Source organism: Pyrenophora tritici-repentis, chromosome 10 (genome assembly GCF_003171515.1).
Source record: "Pyrenophora tritici-repentis strain M4 chromosome 10, whole genome shotgun sequence".
NCBI classification, from domain to species: domain Eukaryota; kingdom Fungi; phylum Ascomycota; class Dothideomycetes; order Pleosporales; family Pleosporaceae; genus Pyrenophora; species Pyrenophora tritici-repentis.
The window spans coordinates 2,624,524-2,639,721 of record NC_089399.1 but is presented as its reverse complement, the minus strand read 5'-3'; the positions used below and the strand labels follow the sequence as shown (position 1 = coordinate 2,639,721).

The 15,198-nt window shown below is 53.2% G+C and overlaps 4 protein-coding genes across 4 annotated transcripts; 1 reads left to right on the top strand and 3 right to left on the bottom strand.

Moving 5' to 3' along the window:
- Window positions 1-815: 815 nt before the first annotated feature.
- PtrM4_048210 (Piwi multi-domain protein) lies at window positions 816-4,183 on the bottom strand (the record flags this gene model as incomplete). Its single annotated transcript, XM_001936646.2, has 4 exons — window positions 816-1,908; window positions 1,959-3,415; window positions 3,465-3,590; window positions 3,953-4,183. The coding sequence occupies 4 exons, from the start codon at window positions 4,181-4,183 to the stop codon at window positions 816-818; spliced, it is 2,907 nt and encodes a 968-aa protein (XP_001936681.2).
- Window positions 4,184-6,821: 2,638 nt separating this feature from the next.
- Window positions 6,822-10,148, bottom strand: PtrM4_048200 (RNA14, Pre 3'-end processing (cleavage and polyadenylation) factor; the record flags this gene model as incomplete). The annotated part of the gene is made up of 4 exons (XM_066104762.1): window positions 6,822-7,693; window positions 7,742-8,789; window positions 8,846-9,277; window positions 9,327-10,148. 4 exons carry the CDS (start codon window positions 10,146-10,148, stop codon window positions 6,822-6,824), a joined length of 3,174 nt encoding a protein of 1,057 aa, XP_065959326.1.
- A 595-nt stretch (window positions 10,149-10,743) lies between these two features.
- On the top strand, window positions 10,744-11,678 carry PtrM4_048190 (UNC-50 family protein; the record flags this gene model as incomplete). The annotated part of the gene is made up of 3 exons (XM_001936644.1): window positions 10,744-10,950; window positions 11,003-11,400; window positions 11,450-11,678. 3 exons carry the CDS (start codon window positions 10,744-10,746, stop codon window positions 11,676-11,678), a joined length of 834 nt encoding a protein of 277 aa, XP_001936679.1.
- Window positions 11,679-12,108: 430 nt separating this feature from the next.
- PtrM4_048180 (translation initiation factor IF-2) lies at window positions 12,109-15,029 on the bottom strand (the record flags this gene model as incomplete). Its single annotated transcript, XM_001936643.1, has 2 exons — window positions 12,109-12,260; window positions 12,317-15,029. The coding sequence occupies 2 exons, from the start codon at window positions 15,027-15,029 to the stop codon at window positions 12,109-12,111; spliced, it is 2,865 nt and encodes a 954-aa protein (XP_001936678.1).
- Window positions 15,030-15,198: the final 169 nt, after the last annotated feature.

Genomic DNA, 15,198 nt, shown 5'->3' with positions numbered 1-15,198 from the left:
CCCTGCTTTCCACCTAAGCCGCATCCTACCAAGTGCGGCTTAGTCATCCGAAATTTTCGCATGCAACAAAACCAACCCGATGCCCCATCCTCTTCTGTTCCTTAAAACTGAATACCCCATTATTCACTCTGTGTCACCATTTCAATGGAGATTTGGAGGGGAAAATGGAGGTTAGATTAACTATGCGTTCGCTTACCCCCTTCTCTTCTGCGCTCTGCGCTGGTGGAGCGAAGGTAAATATATTGGACGGTACATACCTTGTTTGTGCTGCGCTAGAGTGATCCCTTGTCTCTATGCCAGCAATGCACACTGCAACCAAAGTAGCTGCTGCCTGTTTGTTGGCTTGCTTGAGTAGTCGAGTTCGAGTAGTCAAGTAGGGCTTACCAGCTCACACTCATGAGCCACACCGCCAGCTGGCAACACCTCATCTTATGTCTGGAGATTGTTAGCAAGTCCGGAAGTTGCAGAATCTAGATCTAACATCACGCGCAAGGGAGTAGGATTATGCAACCATATCTATTGTGCCAGGCCGATAATAGGCTGGGCAAACTACATAGGATGGTATGAGATTTACTCGCTGGACCGTAAAGGTCGAGTATCGTGAAAAGAAAATGAAGGGGGAGAAGGGAAGTGGAACGCTCAAGTCGCCAACCTTTGATGCACCATGAACAAGCTCATGCCATCATCACACCCAAGGTTCTTGTGTTCCAAGCCAGTCCAAAGATCCATCGACCGAGTCGTCAGAGGACACCATGTGTTAGAAGCCAGACCGGCTATCCCATCGCTTCAAGAAGCCCCGTCCACTCCGCAGTACTCTAGACGTACCACATCACATCCTTGAGACCACGCACGTTCATGAGCGGCATCAGAGGGGCGATCTCGACGGCGCGGTAGCCGGTCGAGCCAGTGGCGGGCTTCTGCTCAGCCTTTGACTCCTTCTTGCCAGAGGATACTGGGCTCTCGTTCAGATGGGCACGGGAACGGTCAGCAGCCAAGTGGGCATAGTAGACAGCTGGGTGCAGGGAAACCGGGGTCGTAGAGCGGACATAGTGGTAAGAGTGCTCAAAAATGAACTGCTGAAGCTCGGCAGCCTGCCACTCACCCTCGTTGAGGATGCACTGGTAGTGAATAGGGCGAGCCGTACCCTTGATGGCGACGTGGGAGCAGAGGTAAAAGTCGAACTCGAAGGGATGGGTGCAACCAGATTCCACCAGAGTACCAGGCAGAGGGTTGCCGTTGCGGTCGCCCTTCTCAGGGAAGAAGCGGATGTGGTGGCGTTTGCCAGCAATGACGACAGTGAACTTGGGAAGTATCTTGCAGCCAGCCCTCCTGAAGGTCTCCTTCATGTCATGAACCTCATCCGAGAGCACCTGAGCGTACTGTCCCTCGCTGACGCCGTCGCGGATGTAGAGAACGCGCTGAGGAGCCCGGCCCTGTCCGATCCGCTGCATCCAGACACGTGCCATGTTTCCAAAGTGTTCGTAGATGTTGGTAGTGGTGACCATCTCGACGCGGTTGCCGTTAGTGTTACACTCAGCCCAGTACTTGACAAAGTAGGCGTCGGCAGAGACAGTGATGGCAGCGAACGAGGCAGCTTCACCAGAGGCGGCACCAGGAGCGGGATGCGATACATCGGCACCAACAACCATAGTTGGGATAGAGGCTGACTTCGGCGCAATCTTGGGGATAAGCTGGGACTTGGCGACAGAAGTGCAACCGCCGAGCTTAGCGTTGACCTTCATGCAGACGTTGGAGATGTACTGAGGTGAGGCAGACAGGACGTGCTTGGCCTGAAGACACTGCGAAGCAACACCAAAGCGGATGTCACACGACTTCTTGATGCGACGGTAGACCTCGACGTTGCGATCGTTGACGATGAAGAACATGAAGTTGGGCGGCTGGTTGTACCTGTAGGAGGGTTAGATTTGTTCAAGCATCTAGGCTCATGCATCACTTACTTGTTTCCTGTCTGGTTCCAAGCCTTCTGTACCATCTCACCGCCATCTCCAAGGTTACCTGGACCCAACCAGGGCTTCTTGCCGTGCTCAGGGTGGGAGAGTATCACGCCACCATGGGATTCGTAGATCTGGATGAACTTCTCGATGAATGCTAAAACAGCCGGAGGAGAAGGACTACCACGACCCTGGATTGCGCAGATGCCCCAAGCCTTGATTGGCTTGTCCTTGTTGGTGACGGCGAACTTGCGAGCATCTAGGCGCCATCGACCCATGAGCATGTCCGCAGGCTTGATAGTCATCTCCTTGGAACCGGCACCGAATGAGACAGTGGGCGAAGGCAAGATGCGAGCCGTGACCTTGGCAGGGGTGGAGCTGACCTTCACGTCGTAGTGCTTCAGGTAGGGATCGTTCGTCCAGTTGAGGAGGCGGAGTCCATGCTGAACAGCTGCCCAGCGCTCCTTGGGGAGGGTGACAGCGAACTTGATCATCTGGGACGTCTGGACGTCGCTGAGCTTAGTGTTGTAGCGCTGGTTGCCATCAATCTTGAGGACGTCAATGGGCATGTAGACAGCCTCCTTGCGGATCTTCTTCGTCATCTTGACGACTGGGACGTTGGCGATACAGTCGACGTTGTACTTCTTCTTGAAGTACCGAGCGACAGAGATCTTCTTCTCACGGTTGTCCGGGTCCGGGAAGGTGGCCTGGGTAGCGTCCAAGGGGACAAACTCATCGATGGTCCACTGGGTGGGCTCCTTGGTGTGGAGAGTTGACACGCCAACCTTCTTGAACTTGCGGAGGTCTCGCTTCAACAGGGACTTGTTCCAGTCCTTGAGGGCGGCCTTGAACATGGCTGAGAACTGCGGCGGGGTGCAGTTGAACACTTGGGCGATGGCACGAGTGAGCTCTTGAGCGCGCCAGAAGGTACCGTTGGCAACATCGACGTTGATCGAAAGGTTCTTCTTGAACTTGTCGTCGAGGACAGGCCGGAAGGAGGCAAAGACACCCTTGAAGGCCTCAACACCACCGCCAAGATCGAAGCGTTGCTCGCCACGCTGAAAGAAGGACTTCTTGATCTGAGTGTACTGCTGTGAGGGCCATTCCCGCAAGACGTGGTCCAGGAAGTTGATCGTATCGATGCAGGTGTTGTCCCAGCCAATCTGACCGTTAAGGAAAGCGGTCATGCTGGCGAAGTCGACTTGACGAGTACGGCGGATGTAGATGATGTGCTTGTTGCCACGCGCACCTGGTTTGGTGGGACGGCCCTCTTCCTCGTCCAGGTCGATAGCGACGCGGGTCTCCGGACGCTCAAACCTCGCGGTGGACCAGGCAAGCTTGTTGCCATCCCAGATCCAGAGGTTATTGGGCTCACCAAGTTCGGCCTTGACTTTAGGGGAGTTCCAGATCTTCTTGAGCAGCACACGCTTGCTGTAGTCCGCAGCATCACCGGCGTAGGCGACCTTGAAGGAGTTAGTGATAGAGGTAGGCTTGGGAGAGGGGAGTACTTACATCGTATTGATAGACGACGGCCTTGGGCATCTGAAGGACATTGAAGGTGTTGATGGTGACAGTAGCAGCCTTGCCATACTGGTTGAAGTTCTTCGGACGCTGAGGAAGGGACTCCGGAATCTTCATCTGCGGATCATTAGTCTCCACGATGAGGTTATGATGGCGAGGGTTGTAGAGAGCTGAGTCGCCATAGCACCGAGGGGCTTGGCCGACCATGATGAAACTGAGGGGTATTTGAAGAAATAAATAGATGATTTGAAATGTGTTTTGGTAAGAATGGGAAGTGTGTGAGGATAGAGAAGCAGGAGAAAGCATGGGAAAGGACGCCTTTTATGCTCCCAAGGAGGCCCAGTGCCATGCCGACAGCGGCAGAGCGCGAGCCCTCAAGTGTTTGCATGGTCGGCAGGATGTGGGCACGAAGGAGTGTTTGCATGGGCGGTTGGTCGCATGATGTACATGCGGGCTGAGATATGAGGGTTTGTACTTACACCACGTGCCGCATACCAGCCAGCCATACCAAGAAACTCGGACAAGTTCTTGAGGTCATTGGGCTGTGTGTAATCGATGGCGATCTTGGTGCTGGGATCGCGATTACCATCGAGACGAGGAATAGACTTGGTCATGGAACGCTGCGGATTGCGAGAAGCAGAGGAGGAGCCATCGGACGAGCTATTGGGCTGCTTCTCGGCCTGCATTCGCGGCTTTGGTGGGCCAGCCATGGCTGACTCTAGGCGGCATGTTAGCGGTGATCGGGCATGATGCTGCGTTTGCGAGCTGAAACAGCTGCGGCAGCACGCACGTACCTTGACCTTCGATCTGAGTCAATGGAGACGGGCGATGACGGCGTGAGCGTTTGAACCGGATCACTGATTGGATCTGCGGGATGTCAGTATTATTCAAAAGAAGAAGCTGCGCACATATGTACTCAGAAAAGAGAAAACGGGCAAAATACGGGTAACGGACAGGGTGACTCAGTGCCGACGTACGAAACCAAATGGCCGTCGTCGATACGAGTGAGGTGAGGTGGAAAACAAAAGGCGGGGTGAGCAGTGTTATGGGCAGTCGCAAAAGCGTGCCAAGGCTAGCCCATGGAGTAGTGTCAAAACAAAAAGGGAAAGAACTATGTGCTGTGGTGACTGCGAGGCAAGAGTGCGACTAGGCGGCACATGCCAAGAACTGCACCTGAAGCAGTAACAGTGCGACGCCTCATGGTGATTATAGGATCGGGATGGAAATGATGCTCAAACAAATAAACAGGTCGGACAGAACACTTACTCAACGATGATAAGCGCGGAAGACTGCCTGCAGTTGTGTTGACTGTACTGCCTGCAGTGAAGCCCTGGCTCGAGACCGGCTCGGATGAGATTGAGGAAAGCTGACGCTGATTGGGATAGAGTTGTACAAGGCTGAGAGTCTTGTAAACCGTAAGGGTAGTGGGACTGTGAGGATGTGAAGACACTGAAGAAAGAATTGTTGGTGGAGTGTGAGGAAGAGAAAGAAAGACAGTGGGAGCAAGCTTATATGGGAGGAGCTGCACTGGCCGTCTAGCTTGGGATCTCAAGTAATTTCAAAAAGACGGTATACAGGTAAAGTTTATGTGGGTCTGTGAGGTGAGGTTGCTTGAGATTTATGGTGTTGTGGCCGTGTTGGCCTGGTCTGGCCTGGCCCCTGACAGTGGATGACCGCTTTCCCGACTCGGGTGAGAGAGAATTTGCGGATGATAAGCCAGACGATGGCGTAATATAGCTACACAGTAAGATGACCAGATATGTTTAGAGACGTTGAGGATGGAGAGGGAGAGTATGTGGGTGAGAGGGTGACAGGACGAATTCGGATGAGACTTAGGCCATGAATGAGAACGAGGATACACATAGGGGAAGCAGTCAGAGATACAAAGCAACATGATCAGATTCAATAGAAGAGAGTACATAATATTCTTATCCGAACTTAGATGGAGCAGCTGAGGAAGATGGCTAGACATCACGACAATACACAGACGCGCAAGAGTCCAGTCGACCATGATGATCAGGAAATGTACGCATGCTTGAAGTCAGTGCAATATTACGAAAGTCTCGAGCATGCCGAGCCTTGAGATTCAACCATGCCAGTATACAGACAAAATTCAGAATCTGGGAAATTCCTAGCACGCGTCGACTCGCAGCAGTAAGCCATGATAGACATGAAAACCAGGACCAAGTACCTAGGTAGCCAGTCTCTTCTCAACAGCAACCTACCCAACCAAGTCTATAATCACCACCACTTGCCAACACCAAACATTTTCATCTTCATTCTTCTTCACAGCCCGAATACAGTCAGCTGCATCGATATCCGCACCGACAAGTCCCACAATACCCTCCTCTCCCATCGCAAACCAGGACCACCTAACCAAGAACACCCGCTCCCGAAACTCATACAAACAGAACATCTGCGAACCAAAACATCTACTGAGAACAACTACACCACGTCACATCACGTCCCACCGACTTGTAGACATGCCCCGCTCGTAACCCCTCACACCTGCATGACAGAGGGATTGAAGGCTATACCACACCGAACCACATGGCACACTTCAGTCTCACGCAAGTCTACCCGTCAGACCCATAAAACCACATATCCGCATTCCGCACAGACTCTCCTCCGGCTGGATCGACACGTCATCTAGAAAGGCGGACGGATATTGGAACAACGGAAGGCTGCATGTGCATATCCACGACGGCGACGGGAAGCTGAGACATTGAGACACCCACTTGCTCGCTTACAGATGACGGCTAATGGAAGACATGTATGCATTGGATGTGGTTGGGAGAAGATGCAGGTAGGAATCAGGAAGGAGGATTGGGATATTTGGATAGACAGGTAGCATGCGCGACATGGAATGTGCTGCGAGCATGCAGGTTTCTGCAGTTCGAAAGCACCCGTGTATCACGTACCACACAACCCTAGAAGCTAAGCTCAGATTTTCACCACACCAAATCCAGCAGATACAACTTAACAAAGTGTTTATTCAACTATCCTATTTTGATGATGAATGATGATGATGAAGCAAACCACTATGAGTTGGCACGCAAATGAAAACCCAACGCCTCGCTCATAAAAGACCTCTGCTTGCACAAAAGCAACCAGGTCGAGGATCCATTAGTGACAGCTCTAACTGACCGCGTTTCAAGTCTTTCAACTGATGCCCGTATTCCTGAAGTGAGGAGAGATAGAGAGAAGAACAAACGCCAATTCCATGCAACGTGTCTTTGCTACCAGTGTCTAGGCAACTCATTTTCTACAGTCCAGATGATGTCGAAACAAAGCTTTGCTGCGTGCATGAAGCATCTACTTATCATACAGAAGATTACGACAGCATCACTATCCCCAAGGGTTTGCACCAGCAAGGGGCGAGTGCATTGCCATCTGACCGCCGTTGCCGTATTTTTCATGTATGCTCTGCAACTGCTGTGCGGTCGTCGCTGTTGTGCCCCACCGCTGTGGTTGTGGTGGACCTTGGCCTGGAGGAACAGGGATAGCGGCGACGTCCCGCAGCAGGGCCACAAGGACATCTGCTTTGAAGCGTGTCTCTTTGTAGGTATGTGCGGGAGGGATTATGCCAAGGAGGAAGTTGACGCCACGAGGCAGAGGTGGCGGACCTGGTGCCTGGCCGACAGGTGTAGCACCGGTGGTTGCCAGATTGCGGCGTGCAGCGTCGAGGCGGCGGCCCGCCGCGCCCTTTAGTGGAGATTCGCCCCTAGCGAGTTTGCGGGGTTGTGCAACTTCGTCGGCGTCCTCAAGTGGGCGTTTCGGAGAGTTGGTGATGGGGAGATTGTTGAGATGCGGGGGGTTTACTATGCCTGGCGAAACATAGCGCTGTTGCTGCTGTTCTGCCATAATTTGGGCTGGTACGGCAGGCATCGGCTGGTGCTCTTCTACTGAGGGCATGACAGAGGGCATGACAGAGGGCATGACAGAGGGCATCACCGGCCTCATCTGTGTGCGGGGGGAGATGATGTGACGGACGGAGATGGGGTCGAAGGTTGGACTAGCGAAGCGTTGCGAGAAGCGGTGCAGCTGAGGGTCTTCGGGGAATAGAGTTGCCATGCGCTGCTCCAACTTGGTGATTTGAGCCAGCTCGCCAAACTGGGATTCGTAGTCATGGAAGAAGGCGAAGAGGGATTTGGCTCGGTGGACATTTTCAGGCTTCGCTGTAAGCTTGCCGACGACGGTCTCGAAGACGGCGCGAGCATCTGAGCATGTTAGTGGAAGGTCTGCATCCAAAACCTGGAGGCACTTACTGGTTGAGTCGTTAAGCTTGATCAGGTGCTTGATGTACTCCAAGGCGAACTGCTCATCCTCTGGGAACAACTTCATACCCCGCTCAAAGATCTTCTGTGCAGCCGGCTCCTGGTAGCAATGGTGCTCGATGAGGGCGCTGGCGACATAGGCTTCACTAAGAAGCTTGCCTTTCTTACGAGCCTCAGTGAAGATGCCACGGAAGCCACCGACATCAGCCTTGGGATCTCCCTTACCCTGGACACGTCGCATAGCTCTCATGAGGGCTATCCATGCGTATGTCAGCGTCTTCTTAAGGTTCTGAGTCTGAGCATTGTATCCGGCGGACATGGCCTGTAGCTGGCCATTGAAAGCATCTTCTTTTTCCTTCTGGCGGCGTGCGGCTACGACTTCATCTTCGTCGTCGGCATCTGCGTTTTGCTGGGCGGTTGCCCGGGCAGCCTCATCGGCGGCCTTTTGTGCCTCAAACTGCTCCCTCGCACGAGCAATGGAGTGTTCTTCTCGCTTCTTGACTTGCGCCGTGAGATCGTAGATGGTGTCTAGCAGCCTCTGATATGGCTCTCGCACGGCCTTACCCTTGGCGATGATACCTGGCTGGCCATCCTCGAAATCGGTGCGTTGTTCAACTTGGTTGGCCTTTTTGAAGGCGAGGAGGCAGCTCTCGGGGTTTGCATCGATGCCATCAACGAGAAACTTGTCGCCTTCAGCCTGCAAGTTGTTCTCGAAACACCACTCAGCTGCCTCATACCAGAGCTCTGGCCAGAACCGGAGAGCCATGAGGGCGTTCCTGTACAAATGTAGGACACGCTTGTTGTATAGTTCGCGGTTGTCTGTTGAGCACTCAAGCGGGTCGCTCTTCTCCCACTGGATCCAGTTCTTCCATAGCTTGACTTGGTTCATATAGTCGTCATATCCATCGAACCCGGCAGCAGGCGGTAGTTTGGGCAAGGTAGTTCGGTTGATACCCCTCGTAATGTTGTTTTCTAGAACGTTAATAGCGCTTCTGGCAGTCATGTACGCAGGAGACGTCTCTTGGAGTTGCTTGCGACCCTGCCAGTGGTGTTAGTCGAGTGGGTGGATGTGCGAAGTCAAAAGTGAAAACTTACAGTAGCCTTGCTCAAGCTCATCTCGAACTTGTCGTAGTCTCGCCACAGCTCCAGAGTCGTGTTGTGGGGTACTGCAACAGCGCGCTGGTAAGCCTTTCGTAGCGTGTCCATCTTCTGCATGTCTTGCCAGCTGCTGCCCCCAAGCACACCCGGTCCAGTCTTGAGCATCTCGATGTAGTCGAGCCACAACTTTCCAGCATGTACATCAAGACCAACAGAGTTGAGCACAAATTCGTAGGCTTGGGTGACGGTCTGGCGGTTCTGCCCATTCTGGTCTGTAGTGAGGTTGAAACGACGGCGTATGAAGTCGATGTAAGCAGAGTAGATACCGAGATATTGGGCAGACGGGATAGAACGACCGAAGAGATGCTCAACCTTTGGCAACTCATCCAGCTCGGTTTCAAAGTTGATATAGTCGACCCATGTCTCGCCCTGGAAGTGTTAGTCAAGTCACATCTAAAACATGTACAATTCGCCTTACCGCTGAAGGGAAAAGCTTGAGGAAACGCTCAAATACAGCTCGGGCATCGTCGTGCTTGTGTCGCCTACGGTGCTCCTCAATTAGACTCAGCCAGGCTTCGATGTCACCACGTGGATCTTCAGCAATGCGATCTTCGAGAATACCGACTCTGTCCTGAGGAAGACGAGGCTTTGTTGCAGAAGCAGACGCAGAAGGAGCTGGGGTAGCGGGAGCCACAGACGGGCGCGCTGAAGGAACAGTCAAGACGTCGGGAGTACCTGGCTTAGTAGCGTCTGGCACAGGCGTACTGCCGTTAGGAAGAGAAGCAACAGAGGGAGCAGGCTCATTGACAGTGACAGAAGCAGAAATAGAAGCAGACGCCTCATCTTGTGCACTATGTAACTGTACATGTGGGTTGGGATTATTGTTTGGAGTGTTTGTAAAAGACCGCTGAGGAGACTCTGTAGCTCCCGTCGCACTTGGCAGCGTGGTATTCGCCTCTGGCTGTACAGCGGACTCCTCTTCCTCGTCCTCGCTCTCGTCGACAAAACCACCCACAGTGCGCGGTCGCTTTGACGTCGGCGCTGCGGAAGCGTCTGCGGCAGTCTGAGCGGGCACGGGCACGGCCTTCAACCCATTCTCACCACCCTCGGCGGCTGGGGGCGGCGAGTTGGCGCCAGATTCAGGCTGCATCGAAGCCGACTGATACGAGTGCGGCGAGTATGTTGTTGTGGGGTCGTATTCGTCCTGGCCAGTCGACGCCTCATTCATCGTGTAGCCGGCTGAAGGGTCGTACTCATCCTGCTGCGCTGCGAGGAAGGCGAGCTCGGCCTCGTCCGCCATGTGAACGGTTCTCGGAGATCTGTGCTGTGGATTTAGAAATTGGGCCTGGGGAAAGTAATGGTGGGCGTGGTTGTTACGATATGCGATATGCGCAGAACGTGGGTTTTCTCGAGACAATGGGCTAGTTAATGCTGTTCGCTTTGTCGCGTGTGGTTACCTGGTGTCGCAACCCAGGTGCGCGAGAGAAGGAGCGGCAACTGCACTAGACCCGTTGCTCTTTCTTCTGCTTCTGCTTGGGGTAGGTGAAGAAGGCGCGCAGAGGTGATGAGAGATGCGCGCGGCGTGGGGAGATGATGCGCCGTCCGTGGTGGAGTGGTCGAGTGCGCGCCGTGTATGGGCAAAGGCTTGCTATTGAACCTGACGGGTCGGCTCAGGCCAGGCCAACCTTGTGCTTGGCGCTAACCGCTCGAGCTCCGACGCCGATGTCATCGCCCAGGCACCATCCATCGCATTTGACAAACACTCTCACTGCAGCAAATCGCAAATTCACGTGCGCCCTTCAATGATGGAAATCTGGCATCTCCGGTGACACGACGACTCCGAACCGCTTCCGAATCTCCGCGCCCGCACAAGTCACGACGGCCCATAGCCCGCCATGAACCCTCACATATCACTCCCAAGACCGACGGGCGGGCCCTCAAACTTTGGGTCTACGCCATCGTCGCGGCGCAATGAAGTCAAAATGCCGCGCTTCTTCAAGCGCATGTTCAAGTTTCCGCAGATGGACTTTGAGATGGCCATATGGGAGATTATGAGCTTGATAATAGCGCCCAAGAAGGTGTTTCGCCAGATCTACTACCATGTATGCCATCTTCGTCTGTCGGGCCATGTCCGTAGTTGACCATGTCTCGTAGAAACAAACCACTAAATCGTACCACCGACCCGACCCTTCCTTTACATATCTCCTCTCCTTCTTCCTCACCCTCACATCGCTCGCCTGGGGTTTTGCATACGCCGACGGCTTCACGCAAACCCTCCACATCACCCTCGTCTTCATATTTGGCCACTTTCTCCTCTTCTCGCTCGTGATAGCGACCCTGTTCTTCTTCTTAGTCGGTCGGTTATTGGGGCCGGACAACAACTTGCTACCAGGCCGACGGAGAGGCCTGTACAACCTGGGAGAAGATTCGGCCAAGGAAGAGCTTGAGTTTGGATACTGCTGGGATGTTGCCATTAGAGCATTTGTGCCCGTCTGGGCCTTTCTCTATGTCGTTCAGTTTCTATGTATGCCATTGATAGGAACACATCATTGGTAGGACATATGTATATCATGGGCTTGGTACACGACTAACATGTCTCAGGTTTTCTCTTTTCCTGTCCAACACGCTCTATCTGCTCGGCTTGAACTACTACTTCATCATCACCTTCCTGGGCTACAAGGAACTGCCCTTTCTTCATCACACGGAGCTCCTCCTTGTACCAGTCGCCGTCATGGCAATACTCTGGTTTGCGTCTTTGTTCGGCTTTAATGCGTCACAGCACTGGGCGCCAGTATTATGGACCGGCGCCAAGTTGCGCAAGCACGTCTAGATGGTGTAAGAAACTAGGTGGCAAAAGGGGTGTTTTCATGGGCTTCGGCTTGACGCATGTAGGAACAGTACATCTAGAGTTGGGAGTTGGGCTATTCCCGGTATTGTTAAGTTAGTCTGGCATCTTAGGGAGCATAGGTGAATACCAAACATATGTGGGTATCTATCCAAGTCTCGCCATGTACTATGCCGTCATGCAAAGTATTGTTAGCAATGTTCCGTTCTAAGTAGCTCTCCAAGGATCGAGTTATTTCGTGAATGGCATATTTATATATACTTTCTACAGGAACAAGGTAGGTTATCTACATGACCAATATACAGTTCCCTAATAAACACAATAAAAAAAACACCAGGCGCTAAATGCAAGACAAAAAAGCTATAGTACACACATCCAGCGGAGATGGCAAAGCTACAGTTACACATACAACATCTTACAGGCTCCTCTTCTCCAAATGCTCATCGTAGCACTGGATGCGGTCGCCGACCTTGAAGTCGTTGAATGCTGCAAACGAGATACCGCATTCGGTGTCCTTGCGCATTTGCTCGACATCCTTCTTCTGGTTTTTGAGCGTATTGATGATACCTGCAACATAATTAGCATTTGTGTCTTTCCCACACGAAAAAGATTCAAAAACATACCGTCGTGGATAAGCGTCTCGCCACGTAGCACTTTTGCCTTTGTACCTCTGTGAACAACACCGTTGCGAACCTTTGATCCTGCAACCGTCATCTTCTTCTTGCCACCAAGGCTAATCTCAAATGAAGCTGCAACTTCCACTTCAGCAGTGACCTTGTGAACAACCTTTGGTGCAAGTTTCTCGGACAGGAGCTCCTTGACATTCTCAACAACCCGGTAGATGATGTTGCTTTCCAGAATCCTCACACCCTTCTCCTCTGCTAGTTTGACCACATGCCCAGGTGACGCAGTGTTAAAGTTGATAACGTGTCCCTTCGCGTCAGCAGCATGCGAGATGTCGAACTCGGAGGGCGGGCCTACACCATGGCGTAGGATGCGTGTTGCTACTTCCGCATTACCAAGTGCGGAGACAGAGTCGATGACTGCTTCTACCGATCCGGACACGTCTCCCTTGACGATAAACGACACGATCTCCGGACCAGACTCTTTCTGCTCGGCGGGCGCCACTGCTTCAACTTCTTCGCCATTCTCGCCAGCCTTGGCAGCGGCTTCTTCAGCTTCGCGTCGCTCGGCTTCCGCACGCGCGAGGCGGCGAGACTCGTTGATGGCTTCCATGTCGCGCGCCATCTGCTCCCTGTCAATCTTGTCGCTACGCAGTTCAGTTACAGCGGTGGCTTGTTGCTCGTCTTCTGCTTGGAGCACCTCATCGCCCGCAATCGGCTGGTCGCGCCAACCGTCGACTTCGACAGCTACGCCAGGTCCGACCTCATCGACTGTTACACCAGCTTCGTTGCGTAGAGTACGTACTCGTGTCCATGTGGTACCTGCGACAAGAGTGGTGCCTTGGCGAAGGGTACCGCTCCGTACAAGGACAGTGGCTGTACGCCCAGACTTCTTGGTCGCACCTTCAAGTACCCATCCTTCGACCGCAGCTTGGGGGTCGGCACGGTGGTCCAGCATCTCAGAGAGTGTGGTGATGGCTTCTTCAAGGTCTGGTATGCCTTGTCCCGTCTTACCACTCACGCATATCGCCTGAACGTCACCGCCAAAGTCCTCAATCTCAATACCATGGCGGCCAAGGTCAAGTTTGACAGCATCTGGGTCTGCTTGTGCTTTGTCGATCTTGTTGATAGCAACAATTAAGGGAACCTGGGCGGCCTGCGCATGCTTGATGGCCTCGACAGTTTGTGGCATGACCGAATCATCGGCAGCAACAACTAACACAACAATGTCGGTGACGTTGGCACCGCGAGCGCGCATGGTCTCAAATGCGGAATGGCCAGGTGTATCCAAGAAAGTAATCTTCTTTCCGTTGGCCAGGGGCACACTGAAAGCACCGATATGTTGTGTGATGCCACCAAACTCGGTGGCAGCAACACTCGTCGAGCGCATGTAGTCCAGGATTGTAGTCTTGCCGTGATCAACGTGACCCATGATGGTAACAACAGGTGGTCGGGCAGGTAGCTCGGCGTAGGCTTCGGGGTCCAGTGGTGGTGCAGGATACAGATCGCCGTCGTGTTCCTCAGCCTGGAAGATGGGTTCGAAATTGTACTCTTGCGCAATGAGTCCGGCATGCTCCGCATTGAGAATATGGTCGTTCTGTACGTCCTCGAAGCCTAGGTCCTCCAACTTCCTCACAAAATCTTCTACTCGTAGCTTGAGCGCACCCGCGAGGTTGGCTACGCTGATATATTCGGGCAAAGAGATGGGTGTCGGCTCGTTCTTGGAGAGTTGCGCAGCCTTTTTAGCTTCAGCCTTCAACCGCTTGCGCTCTTGTTTGCTAATGGTTGGGCGGTCATCGTCGTCTTCCTCTTCGTACCGTTGCATGCGCCGGCTCCGGCCCTTGTTTCCGCCCTGTCGTCGCTCAGGCTCTTCGTATCGGTTCCTTGTTTCTGGTTCATCTGCTGTAAAGCGGTTCCGCCGTCTGTTTTCCTCGTCCTTCTGGATCTGATAAGAGGGTTCAACCTCCAACTTGCCCTTTGACTTTTGCACCCAAGCCTCGGCCGCATCTGATATGGACTCTTCATGGCGCTGAGGTGGCCGGTACATTGTGGTCCGTTGTTCTGACTGGCGGGATGACTGTGTTGTTGAAGCCTGTTGTTCTAATTGTTGAGTTGACTGATACGGTGTCGGCCGCTGTGCTGGTCGCTCACGTTGCGCATTCATGTCCCTCACAAGGGGCTGATATGGTTTCCTTGACCGATTCCCTGCGGACGTATTCCCTAGTAATCTTGATATCTCCTCTTGGTCTAACATTTTCCGTTGTGGCATAGGTCTCAAAGCCATGGGTGACGTTAACTGGTCTCGTCCAAATTGACCGCGTTCTTGTTGGAGATCGTTGCGCCGTCGCAAATTTTCTGAGCCAAATGCCGGCAAGTTAACGGGTGGTCTTGAGTCCATGTTGACCGTGTACCGATTCTGTGTTGTAGCTGGTCTATATTCGTTGCTGCGTTCGCCCATTCTCCGAGCAGCAGGTGCAAATCTGTCCCGGTTCTGGCCTCGTACCGGGCTGTCAAAGGCACCCCCTCTGTTCATCGCCCGCCGCTCTGGTGGCGGTTGCCGCGGTGGTTGCGAAACCTGCTGCGGCCGTGATGCTGCTAATGATAATCTCGTCCTCTCTGCTGGCGACATATATCCTCCCTGTTGTGCCAGCGCTGGAGGTGTAAATGGGGTGCTGGATGCCAATGCCGCACGCATTCGTTGTGCCTGAGACATCTTTTGCCCCCTTTCGTTTGCATCTTTGTATATTATTCCTTCGGCCGACTGTGGAGCTCTCGTAGATGAGTTCAATTCTCTCCGCTGGGTAGCCGTGGACGATGTAACGATTGTATTCGATGCCAATTGTCGAGTGGCGCAGAGGATGCAGATATCGCGAGGCGAAGAG